Source organism: Temnothorax nylanderi, unplaced genomic scaffold, assembly GCF_030848795.1.
Source record: "Temnothorax nylanderi isolate EJ_2023f unplaced genomic scaffold, tnyl_v1.0 TNYL_tig0300_pilon, whole genome shotgun sequence".
NCBI lineage: Eukaryota > Metazoa > Arthropoda > Insecta > Hymenoptera > Formicidae > Temnothorax > Temnothorax nylanderi.
The window spans coordinates 220,479-234,316 of record NW_027249362.1 but is presented as its reverse complement, the minus strand read 5'-3'; the positions used below and the strand labels follow the sequence as shown (position 1 = coordinate 234,316).

The following is a 13,838-nucleotide window of genomic DNA, read 5'->3' as shown; positions in this document are numbered from 1 at the left end:
AATAATATATAACAAAATTAATTTAATATAATGTCCTTTGTATAACAGTTTGATAAAATTATAGATAATTAGCTTGAGCTGTCTGGCATTGCCCGTCGAATCCGGAAAACATATTTTACCCCTGTTTACTCCGTTAGGGGTCGAATTTCTAAAAATCCCTTCTTAGTAGGTGTTTACATATAAAAGGAATATACTCCCCGAGTTTCATGTTTCTATAGGTTTAGGTGTTTGGGCTGGGCTTGATGAGTCAGTCAGTCAGTCAGGACATTTGTTTATATATATGTTACGGGCAAAGTCCGCATGGTGTGCAGTGTCGGCATTGTCCGGGCAATGTCAGCATTGCACAACGCAACTGGGCAAAGTAGTTTATTAGCGGACATTGCCCGGTTTGATGTGGGCAAAGTTAACACTGCCCATCCAGCGATGGCAATGTCAGCAACGATTATCACATTGCGGACTTTGCTCGGTTCCAAGTGGGCAATGTCGACAATGCTAAATCTCCGTGGGCTAAGCTGCGCTAAATGTCCGTCTATTTAGCGCAGCTTAGTCCATGGAGATTTAGCATTGTCGACATTGCCCACGGAGTCCGTAGTGGTCTAGGTTTCTCAATTTTTGGGACAGATACTTATGTAATAAAATTATTAGGTGCAAATTTAACAGTATTTATTAGAATATAGATCAAAAACTCAATACAATTATAGTTTCTCTTTTAAAATAAAATGAATACTTATTGAATTCACAACTTTTCATACAACTTTTATAAAGCAGGGCATACACACGTGTGTGTGTGCCCTGCTTTAACGAAAATCACAACTTCTATAAAGCAGGACATACACATGTGTTATGATACGAAAATGCGGTCTCGCTTCGTGTGTACTTGGCACGAGACACTACCATGTCTCTTGATCATAACATCATAGGTCACATTGTTCGATCGACGATCGAACACTTCAGTCTGTTAGTGGTCCTGCGATAACAATCTACGGAAAAATGAAATTATTTGAATTTCTATCCATGTGTGGAAGGCAAAATGAATTAATAGAGTTTTTGCGAAAATGTGGCGTAATTACGCTAGTTAAGCATCTGTTTGAGGCGGACGCCGCGCCATCTCGCGTAATAAATCTCAACTTTTTCCGGGAGAGATGTAAGTGACACGTAATAAATAGTTTTGACAAAACGCATTTATTTGCATATCTTAGCATAACACTTACGTTTAACAATGTCCGTAATTATTAAATGTGGATTTCAAAGCGTGAAGTTAAATTTGTTTAGAAAGAAAAGTGTTTCAAAAGGGAAAAAACTGTTTTACAGCAATCATGTTGGTCATATTAGCGAAGAAATTTTGCAGTTTAAAAGAATATTGCGAGGGACAGTTTTGAGAGAAACTCCTGGTGGATTTAGCACCAAAAATAATACTAATTTTTATAAACCTGTAATCGAGGTATAACACATAATATAGTAATATATATATATACCCAGATAGCACACATCTGCAAACATGTCCGAAACCGGGACATTAGACGTGTTTATGACGATTTTAAGACGTCTTATGTCTCAATTTTGAAACCAATTATTGGTTTTAATATAGGAAATATTGATATTTCAGTTAAATAATGATAGAGAAATCTTAAATTGCTCGTGTACGTGTAAAGCTGGAAAGGGATATTGCAAGCATGCAGCAGCGGTCTGTATTTTTGTGAACGAAGAGAATTTTAGATCAAAAACTGACGAACCTATGCTGTGGAATCGACCACCTGAAGAACAATTACAAAAATATAAAAAAACGTGTACAATTGATTCGCTTTTTCCATCAATGGAAGGAAATATCGTTCATAAGCAAAATTATTCCTTCGAAGATATCGTCGCAGTTACTCAGAATGAATTTCACATGAGTCAAAATTTTGAAATGATTTTTGCGGTGAAAGCTGAACTTAGCTGTGAAATTGAAAAAGGCAAAAATTCATTAGTTGTTATGGAACAAGAAAAACAATCAAAAGATTTAATTGGACAATTGTTTAAAGTACAAACAAAAAAACAATTTAAACTGTATCATGCTTACGAAATCCTTGAAAATAATATTTGCCTAAAAATGAGAGTAATAAAATGTCCCGCAAAACATGAAAAATTTTATGCTGAAGAAGTAACTCTGGATGAAGTACAGTGGAAAGACATTTGTTTTCTGTCATTTAATCAGTCGGATACAGTAATTTGGTACAGAAAACGGTATATTAGGGTAACTGCAAGCAGTAGGGCGCATCGAATAAAAACTCGTACAGATAATTTCGATAAATTAGCTTTGACATTTAAAAACGAAAAATACCAAGGTTATCAATCAGAAGCTATGCGGTATGGTATGCAAATGGAAGCTACAGCTCGTCAATGGTTTCAAGAGAAAACTAACTTTATTGTACATCAAACAGGATTAATAATATCTATAGATCAGCCTTTTCTAGGTTACAGTCCTGATGGAATCATTCGAAATGAAAATAATTATGAGTTACTTGAAATTAAGTGTCCATTTACTTGTCGAAATGCAAAAATTGTTGATTACGATAAAGAAATCACATATGTTCCCTATTTATTTTTTAACAACAAAAAAGCAATTGAATTGAAAAAAACACAAGTACTACACTCAAATTCAATTATCTTTATATATAATTAGAATTGAGCTTTGTCATTTTGTGGTTTATTCTAATTTAGATTCTGTTCATTTAAAAATATTTAGAGATGACGATTTCTTAAGTGTCTTAATACCTAAAATCGAAATGTTTTACTTTAAGTATTTTTTAAAAATCTTGCATGCATAAAAGTGCACGTAGTAAAAGTCCACTTTGTGATTTTTTTTAATTTAATATATAATTTATTAATAATATTAAATCTTAATATCTACCTATTAATACGTACAATGATATTAATATTACTATTATTACAATAATACTAATACTACAATACTCTACTAATACTAAATACTAATACTAATTCTCTATTAATACTTACTATTAATTCAATGTTTATATTAATATGCACGTAAAATATTTCCTTCATTCTGTTTATAAATGTGAAGAAGCTTATTTAGCAAATATATATTGTTACTTGTAAACTTATGTGCTTTCTTCTTCACCACGCAATATAAGGGGTTCTTTATTATTTGCTAAGACACATGCTACATAAACAATTTTGTCAATATAAGGTAAACACTCTATATTAATGTGATGTAAAATTTGAAAAAGTTTTATTCTTTGAATTGCTCTTTCTACGTGTATTCGCACTGAGGCTATATTATAGCCTTCAAGAACTTCTTCTGAAGTAAATTGCGGATTATACCCAAACGGTGGCATTACCAATGTACATTTCCGTTTTAAAATTTCAGTTCTTATCGCTGGAAAATCTTTATCAGCCAAAACTAAATCGCCAGGTTCAATTAAATTTAAAAAACCACAATCGTTTGTAATAAATGAGTCACTTGAACGACCGCCATAACCTTTCGAAACAAAAGTTATTAAACCTGAAGGACTAATTGCTATTAAATATTTAACGGTAAAACACGATTTGTAAGAGGAATACATAAGTGCCCTTTGTTCGACTGTTGGAGGAGTATCACATTTTAGTTCTGTACAATCTATTATTGCTCTGCAATTGGGATAATTAACAAACGATTGTGGCATTGTTTTCTTGATTGCTTCTCTTGATGGCCAAAATAACCATGTTTTTGTTTTTTCATACAATGTATTCAAAGTGCTATAAAAAATACTTGATGCAGTAACTTTAGAAATATTAAATATACACCCTAAAGCGCTGAAACTAATTCCCAATTTCATTTTCATCAGAAAAAGAAGCAATCTGTTTTTGGCTGATAAACTTCTGTAAAATGATGGCTGGCCGATAGCTTTTGGCCTTATAAATTGCATTAAAATTAAATACAATGACAAGGATATGCTACCTAATTGTTTCATCGTAGAATCGTCTTTTATATTTTCGAATCCCTTAAATCCCTCCTTCCATTCGTTGTCAGGACCAATGCGAGCATCTTTTTTTTCAACTAATAAACTTTGTGGTACAATAATCCCTTTCTTCGTTTTTTTCTTCAATATTTGTATGTTTGTTTGTATTTCTGCTTCATGAAGGACAGAATCTATAGAGCAAAAAATAATGCTTGGAACATCATCTTCTTCCACCACATAAGAAGCATCTGTCTGAATACCAATCTCATTCGTTTCAACTGTTATAGATGGAACTGAATGACAATGATTTGACACATCTATATCATCTGGAAGTACAAAATTTAACCACATGATTATCAAATTATTGCACAATACAAAATTATATATTTTATATCTATACGTAACCATAATTTTAACTACTATTTGTACCTTTTTAAATAAATAATTAATTGGAGAAAAATAAGACTATTCTTAATTACTATATATAAATTATTGTTTTACAAAAACGTACAATCACTACTTGACGCACATAAAGCTTCTACATTCTTTCGTCTAGCTTCTAAACGTTTGGCTCTATCAGAATTAACTAATGTTTTTTTTCTATAAATGGGTGGAAAAATAGTTGGACAAAATGCTTCGTTCCCGGGATTATCCGATTTTGCTCCACCAACAAAATGAGTGCTGCATATTGTTGAATTTTTCGTAGGCATCCATGGCTTTCCGTCTTTACTAAAATAAGCAGTAGTAAAATTTGCTATTTTAAATAATCACAATTTTGTCATTGATACACTTAATGGATTTATATATCCTGATACAAAAATTAGTCTGAAGTAGGTCTGAACAAACTTCTAAAATTGAGACATTTAAAACTTATTTCAAAACAGTTATTAGACTATAAATTATTTTGCCCAGAATACTCATGATTTTTTTAATTGATTTAATTTTATATGTTATAAGTTTTCTTTCTCTCTTTTTCTCTTTATTATAATAAAAAATTTTGTTAACTAAATTTTATTTACATACTCATTATTAACAGTATATATGACTGCGAAACATATATATGATCTTTTTCAAAACAATTTTTTAAGGTTTTTAAGGTTAACTTTTGTAGTTACATTTTCATTCCAATAATACCCAGAGATTATATAATTGTTTGAAAAGATATTATTAATTATATTACAAATTAATTATATTACAAAAAAATCTTTATTACAATATTGAAAGACAATTTTAAAAGACACAACGATACTTACGTCAAACGTCGCACCACAGTTATCCATTTCTTTTTTCGCTCTATTTCCCATGGACGATTTGGAAATGAGTAAAAACGAACATTTTTTGTATTCTTTCTTGTATTTTTGCACCCCACTACACAACAACAATTATTAGAATTCTTTTTCTCTGCAGAACTCATTTTCTTTTATCGTTGTTTCTCCCGGAAATATTTCGACACGGCGCTACACGGTGGCGCTGAGAACGATGCTTAACTAGCGTTCCGCATAGGTTAAATGACGCGCTTTAAAAGTATTTAACTGTTTAAAGCGCGTCATCTAACCTATGCGTTCATACATATACTATTTCCACATAAATATCAATTATTTATGTCTATTAGTACTCAAAATAGCTGCTATACTTTCCAAACTTTTTTTGTTAATAACTTTTTAATAAAAAGCGACCCCCGACTTTTTCGTGTGCGTATCCCCACCGCCCGACTCTCGAGTGGCTCTCAATCCCCGCGGATCAGTTGGCGATACTGGCGTGAGCGCGGGATGATGTACTATTGTATCATGATCTATATTCTAATAAATACTGTTAAATTTGCACCTAATAATTTTATTACATAAATATCTGTTCCAAAAATTGAGAAACCTAGACTACTACGGACTCCGTGGGCAATGTCGACAATGCTAAATCTCCATGGACTAAGCTGCGCTAAATAGACGGACATTTAGCGCAGCTTAGCCCACGGAGATTTAGCATTGTCGACATTGCCCACTTGGAACTGAGCAAAGTCCGCAATGTGATAATCGTTGCTGACATTGCCATCGCTGGATGGGCAGTGTTAACTTTGCCCATATCAAACCGGGCAATGTCCGCTAATAAACTACTTTGCCCAGTCACGTTGTGCAATGCTGACATTGCCCGGGCAAAGCCGACACTGCACACCATGCGGACTTTGCCCGTAACATATATATATATATATATATATAGATATATATATAGATATTGCAAAATTATAGTTCAAGTTAAAACGTGTTCATTATTTACTATAAAAATCTTAATATTAGTAGGAATAAAGCTTATGCTAATATTTATTTAAAAGTTGCAGTAACAATAGGCTATCATTTATGATCATTTATCATTCATAATAAACATGATGATAAATATGATAAATCATATATTAATTATTAATAACATTTAATATATGTATATTATTATATATCCAATCTTATATTATTATATCCAATATTAATATTGATATGATTTATTTTACTTAGGTACTATAAAATGCAATATTATATTTATTCTCTTTAATAATATTGTATTTCAATATTATATATCTCCTGATTTTTACCTACATGAAAAATGTTAAATTATTTGACTGATTGTGAGATCATATATTTAAGTTTTTAAATAAATATGGATCAACAAATTTAATTTTTTTTTTAATTTTATCACTCGAAATTCTTTAAATTTTTCAAGGCATTATTACAATCCTTTGTAATAATGCAAAATCAAAATTATTATAGATGATATTGGTTTTTACATTAAGAACGTTTAATGCGTTTAAGGCGATGAGGCACATTTTTACGCGCGTGGTTGCTCGTCGCAATTCCGAGAGACAAATAGGAGGAAGAAACAGCGAGAGAAGCTGCTCTCCGTGGTGTGGCCAGAAAGAAAAATCTCGGTTATATTTCACACGCTGTCGAAGTGTCGTGTGTGCACGCGTGCGTGTTCATGCGTGCGTGTACACGCACCGGCATGTACACGGGTGTCCCCGTGCTCCTCTCCCACGAGGAATACCAACCCGACCGTGTCGTCGTCTTCCTCGCTTTTTTTTTCACACCGGGTTTTTTTCTCTTCTTTTTCAGAGTCTCTCTCTCTCTCTTTCTCTCTCTCTCTCTCTCTCTCTCTCTCTCTCTCTCTCTCTCTCTTAATTGCTTTCCAGAGGAGCGAAGATAAGCTCTCGTCTCCCCTTCACCCTTCTTTGGCATCTTAGTTATTTCTTAATGTTATCTATAGTCAGCCGACACTTTCCGGACACAATACAAAAAACAAGCGAATGAGAGAGAGCTATAAAGCTTTTAAAGATTTTCAAACCTATCTGTCTTAAAGCTCGATTTATAGTGATAGTAATAGTGATAATGATAATCTAAACATCATTGAAATACGATTTAATTCTTATCCATGATAATTCATACGAAATAATCCTACTCTTACTGAACTAATTTCCATAAATTATCGTAGAAATATTAAGTACTAATACAATGTATTAGTTCACGAGTAACAAATGTTAATAGAAACTAAGCATCAAGTATAATGGATTTACAGTGTAGAGTATAACGTGTTGAATTTAAAGACTTGTATTTCCTCGTTGCAGCTATGAATTGCGTGATGCCAGAAGCAAAAAATTATGTGAATTATTTTTTGGTAATATATGTCAAAATAAATTAATTTTTTTCGTTTATTGTAACGTCACGTTTAATATATGGACGACTTTCTTTTCAGTGAGTAAATAAGTAGCTGTAAATCTCGATCAATTGTCGTAAGAAACATTTTTACAAATGTAGGACATGCATATTGAATCATACATGCATTTATTACTGCATAACAATAAAGAAAAGTGCAATTTTTACTATATCTTATTAATTTACATTATCAAATGTAATTGATAATATAGTTTGTGTTATAAGAAAATATTAATATATTTTGACGTATAGCATAAGAAAAAATTGCTTAATACTCAATTAATGGTCGATAATGGTTTAATGAGAATCGTAAGAAACGTATAATAATTTCGTTATAGAAACGATAAAAAAGTACATATCTACTACATACAACAAGCGGAAGTAACGATTATTTGTGACGATTATGTAACTGTTAAAACAACATTAAGATCGAACGGTACGATCGAAGAAAACGAAGCGAGAAATATGAAGTACGTACGCTATGTTTACATGGTGCTCGCGATTTTTCCGAGATGGGAGGAAATTGGTTCCTTAGAGCGTAACGGTGATGACAAGAAACAACAACTCCGTGTACATGGATGATCAAGCCTCATCCGCTAATTGGTAAGCGGCACGGTCGTCAATAGCAGAATCGAGGCGCGGGCAATTCGTGAATATCGGCGTTTATTCGCTCGATTCCGAAGGTACGTTCCCGTTCTTCGTTCTTCACTGACTTAATTCGCTTCGCGAGAATCGCCGGACTCGCTATTACGCGAAACGGCGAGATAACTCCCGTACACCGCGCGCTAAGCACGACCCGGTCGTGCTCGGCTAACTCGAGGCTCTCGATGTATCAATTAAGGCGAGATGAGGACGATCAGGCATGAGCGCCACTCGGAATATCGATGTTCGGGAAGAAAACGCCCTTGTGGGAAACGACGAGAAATCCCGTTCGTTTCCAGTTGCACAGTGAGAGAGATTCAGTATTGAATTGAAGCGTGTGTACGTTTCTCTATATAGCAACAATCTCCATTATATCCGACTTTGGCTTCTTTCTTCGATATTGAAACTACATACGTTAACGTGGCGTGGGCATTAAAGTTTCGATTTTGCAATGTGCTTGATTATTATGCACGTCTTACAAAAAATTTGGAGTTTATTTTTTCTCTTTATACTGCAAATTTTAATATATAATTTAATTATTTTATAATATATAAAATTTAACGCGTGTTTATGTGTGCACATAAATTATTTTATTTGATTGTCATTTGTTAGAATGACGTTAATTAAACTTTCCGAAAATGCTAAAATAAGAGTAACGTTAAAAAAATCTTTTATCGATAAAGTTGAAAGATTTATTATAAGTTAATGAGTTGGTTCTGTATTAATAATGATGTTCATCCTTCTTTAAAATAGAACAATATGTAAAGTGGAATTAATAGGAATTAAATTTTCGAGAAGAGCATGTAAGTTTTAATACAATCAAAGCGTATTTTACAGTGCTATATTTGTCAACGTAATATGGTACAGCGCGGAACTTATTAAAATAACAACTAACTCAGAAAGTATTATAACTGCAACCAATGTTAAGACGATATTAATTAAATTTCTCGAGTAAAACAGGACTATTTCTGGGGGATTATGGTAAATGACGGTGAAGCGCGTCTTGCGAAGGCAAGGGTATCTTCATGAAGGATCGCACGGTGTAAGTTGTCGAAGCGTGGCTTTTTCGACGGATTAGTGGCAGATAATTTTGGAACAATCGCGAACGGGGCACACGGTTCACTAATTGCCACTAAGAACGATTATTACGCGCCGGAGCGGAGGAGCCATTGGCGGAGCGATCCGAGGCGTGAGTAATCCGAGAGGGTACAGTTAGGTATCTCACACAACGGGGCTCCTCTCACGTGCCGGGGGCCAATTCCCCAGGTCGCGCGTCGCACACGCGATTTGATCCGTTTCTTTTTGAGGTAGGTTATTACCGTTTTCTTTGGAAGTTAAGTCTCCCGAGTCTCTCAGGCCCGCCCATTTTGTTTAATCTAAATGGAATGTGCGACCGGTCATTAAATCATTTTCTAAAAATATATTATGTACTTGTGAAACGCGCCGCGGGGTGATCGCGCGATGACCGGAACAAATTGCGCACGCCGTTAAAAATGTTGGACCACGTAGTGATAGTATCTCTTAAAATTCCAAAATTGAATAATATTTTTTTTTCCAAATTTGATGTCTACCCAGATTGATTTACAACAGTTTTGCAGTTTCACGACTAGTACTTTGCATGAGATGAAATGATAAGATATAGCAGATATTATAAAACACGTTAAAATCCAAAGAGCTTAAATTACAATTTTATGGTTGTCATGCGTCAATTTGATTACTCACAGGATGTTTCAAGTTTGTATATTACCGAATTAAAACGCTAGACAGAATTACGTAAACATGGATAGCAAAATTGGTTCTTCGCTTTTCCTCATCACTTTTTATCAAGCTTTATCGAGACACATCCGATCGCAGAAAAGTTCTACGATGTCTCATTGTATGCATTAAACGATATTACTTTGCACGCCTTATCGGTATGATATTCAAGTCAACCGACACACTCTTGATTTAAGCGATTCGTCACATTTCCCATTGCGTCCTCTCAGCCACGCTTATCCGCATTATCTTTATACGATTTCACGCACGTCAGGTTGCACGTTTCCTAATGGCTTATCCGCGTCGCGGGATGTAGACTTACGCGTGTCTAATAGCTTGATACAACGTGTATGTACCTACTATGTATTACGCTGAATCTCCTTCGCCGCTATCGTTTCACTTCGCGCGTAAAGCATCGAGCGAGACCTACCGTAAGCTGCGCAAGAAATCAGTACACGTAATGAATTATGTATCGCGACGATTTGCTAATTTCACGAGAAATCGATAATCGCGATAATCAAAGTGATCGCTATCTAACGGTCGACCTTGCTTAAGCTTTCGCGGATACGATTTTTCTCGGTAAAATCACATTTTGGCGAAACTTCCGAAAACGTCTATGCTCAGATTTAGGTCAAACTTTGTAAATAGGTTCCTTTTAGATAAAAAAGACATATACCAAAAGGATTTTTTGCGACTCCAAAGTTTAGCAACTTTTTAAATATTTTTTCGAATTAACTCAGTATATTACGAGCGAACTAACTCAGTATATTACAAACCAAAACAGCTCTCAAGTATAATGTAAACAACCATAAAGTCATACCCGTCAAAGTCATAACATAAACATCATTGGCGAAACTTCAGAAAATCAGAAACGTTGTAAACCCATGTGACAACTCGTCTCGCGTGAAAAGTGTATGCGTGGAGGCAGTAGGTTCCGCCCCCTCTGCGGGGGGCTCCACTACTATTAAACTAGACACATAGTGTGCCTTACAAAGTACATGCGTAAACTTTTCACGCGTGGAAAGTTGTAAACCCATGTGGCATCTCGTTTCGCGTAGAAAGTGTATGCGCGGAGGCAGCAAGTTAAAAATGTTGAAAAAGTTGCTAAACTTTGGAGTCGCAAAAAATCCTTTTGGTATATGTCTTTTTTATCTAAAAGGAACCTATTCACAAAGTTTCACCTAAATCGAAGTATGGACGTTTTCGGAAGAACAGCCTTTAAATAAACTATTAGACATCACGCTTCGCGCACGCTATTTAGCTTTAACATTATATTATTACTATTACATTATTAACCTCTTGATACACATAAAACTGTCAAAATATACGATAACAGATGCTCACGAAGTCAGCGCAATAAGAGAACCAATCAGCATCGCGGAAAAGCGTCAACAATAAAATCTCTTACACGGCTTTTTTATGAGCGGATTCCTCTTTCAAGAATATCATTAATTGTTACTAATATATCCCAGACAGCACCATATAAAAAATTAGGACATGCGTGCTGTCTGGGATTATTTTGAAAATTGCTATGTGTATAAAATAGGTTTCTTCAACAAATTTTATTTTAAGAGATCTCTATAATGGCATATTTACTCCCTCTTTTCGAAATCGATAGACCGCAAGTAGCATTCGTCTCGCACGCTTCTCCCGACGTGCATGTTCGAATTGTTCGAGTCACCTAGAATATCTGCTCGTCGAATCGCCTGAGGCGAACGGGCGGCGGCGTGCGATTGCCATGCGTGTCGGGGCGATGAGCACGAGAGCCACAAAATTACGCGGAGGGATCTCAGGGATCCCGATTGTCGGGGCCCGTGAGAATTACCATTTCTCGGCTCCGAGGTAAGGAATTCTCACGAGTCGCACACGTGTGCGCGCGCTGAGCGCTCGAGCTCGTGCGATTCTCGCGAACTGTAACGCAAACGCGTTGACTTTGTGGGCGATCAACACTATCAACAGCGTTGCGACGAAGGATTGAAGTAAATGTAACTTACAAGAGTTGATGCTGCGGGGACAAACCTTTTCCGTTGCGTTAAAGGATTGCATCAAAGGATGAGAGATATATTATTTACACAGTAAAATTAAAAATTAAAAAATATATAATGTCAGAAATTTTGAAATAGATGTGTTTCAGAGGATAAAGTTCAGAGACGAAGAAAGGAAGATTCAAAAAATTCTTTGCAGCACCGTTTCATTGAGAAACTAATATTATATTTCCAAAGATATTTTCATTTTTCCTCATAATTATTATTTGTGTTTATAATACTATTTTTTGACACGCGCGCGCGTTACTATACAGAGTGTCGAATTTTAAAATTTACAGTGCTATACCGATGATTTTATTGAAAAGTGTTTCAGACAAAAGTTACATGGTTTGCAATAAACGTATGAAAGTAAAGTCATCGAAATATGAATACTTTACGAGATATATTTAATACATTTTATATTAAAAATATTATGACAAAATTTAAAATATCTCAGGAAATTCTTAACAAAAGAGAGCTTTATTATAGTGTTTTGAAAATGTCTCGGCGAGATCTACAACTTGTATCTCAAGAAAAAAATCAAGTTTTATTTAAGAAATTAGTCACCTTTAAAATTTCTTAAAAACGATGACATTTACGACATGACTCACATCTGGATCATGTGTCCCTCTCTGAACCCTCTAAAAATAACCCTTCAAAACCCTTCATTTATTAAAAAAAGTAACGAAATAAATCTAATGGGTAATTAAATAACAAACTAAATTACACCAATTTTATTTAATTCTGATAATGCGTTCAAAAGAAAATAAGCTCAAAACAATGAAAAAAGCAGAAACTTGAAAAAACCTTTCGATGATCTTTGTGTAAATACTACATTCGTAGCATTCGCTTTAGTTTAACAATTAGTAGCTAGTTATTTTAAAAATCATCAAAAAAACGTGATTTTTAAAATTTTCATTAGTTATAACTTTTTAACGAAGTGTTTCCAGACCTATGTTTATAGAAAATTTTTTTTTATTCCAAATTTAATTTCCCTATAAGACCCTGAAGTTTTATTGACCTCGATGTGGAACACCCTATATTGAGTATTTTCGAGGGCAATGCAATATTAGTGGAGCTACTGCATTATGTGTTGTACTTCAGCACGCATTTTAATCATATTTGATCAGCGGTGAGATTAACACGTGCATCGTGAATTATGTTTGCAGTACCGAAATTGGTTTTAATTGCATTAATAATTTAATACAATTTAATCTCGCGCGATCAAGAGATCTAAAAATTCATTTATTTTTAGTATATCTCGATCATTTTACATTGGTATATATATCATATTGAATTAAGTAAACACTAATTAAGACGCAAATGCTTGTACAATCATATATGCGTATCTATGTCACGCGGAACGATTCACACGAAAACACACACAGTACGTAAACTTTTGGATTAGCCACGTCATCTATGTAAATGTCAGTTACCAGCGCGGAAACACACGCGACGGAAATTAATGGCATCAACCGAAGCTCTCTGATTGCAATTTTGAAATGGGGACACTCGAAATCGGACGAAGCGCGTTGGCTTGAATACGAGTCTGTCATCGCGAAATGACGGGGAAACAATATGCGATTAAGCATGTTTGCCCTCTTGATTTTCAGATCTATCCCTCGTTCGTGAATGATGTCAGCTTTTAAGACCACTAATTGATGATTGCTCTTAAAGCTTAATTAATTTTGTGTTTGTAATCCGTGCATCTTAATCTTCCAAATAATAGAGAGATTATATATTGTATAATTTGTATTAAACTTAACTATACGGATGACAAAGAAAAC

General features: G+C 34.3%; 2 protein-coding genes across 4 annotated transcripts; one reads left to right on the top strand and one right to left on the bottom strand.

Moving 5' to 3' along the window:
• Positions 1-832: 832 nt before the first annotated feature.
• LOC139780833 (uncharacterized) lies at positions 833-5,552 on the bottom strand. Of its 3 annotated transcripts, XM_071719543.1 has the most exons (4): positions 5,195-5,546; positions 4,453-4,670; positions 3,941-4,267; positions 833-980 (listed from the first exon to the last, which is right to left on the bottom strand). In XM_071719543.1, exons 1-4 carry the CDS (start codon positions 5,353-5,355, stop codon positions 922-924), a joined length of 765 nt encoding a protein of 254 aa, XP_071575644.1. In that variant the 5' UTR covers positions 5,356-5,546; the 3' UTR covers positions 833-921. The 3 variants fall into 3 exon arrangements, with proteins under 3 accessions (XP_071575644.1, XP_071575643.1, XP_071575642.1); XM_071719542.1 differs by lacking the exon at positions 833-980 and having other exon boundaries at positions 2,891-4,267; positions 4,471-4,670; positions 5,195-5,552; XM_071719541.1 differs by lacking the exon at positions 833-980 and having other exon boundaries at positions 2,895-4,267; positions 5,195-5,547.
• On the top strand, positions 1,001-2,715 carry LOC139780827 (uncharacterized). The gene is made up of 3 exons (XM_071719535.1): positions 1,001-1,441; positions 1,607-2,623; positions 2,701-2,715. The coding sequence occupies exons 1-3, from the start codon at positions 1,220-1,222 to the stop codon at positions 2,713-2,715; spliced, it is 1,254 nt and encodes a 417-aa protein (XP_071575636.1). The 5' UTR covers positions 1,001-1,219.
• Positions 5,553-13,838: the final 8,286 nt, after the last annotated feature.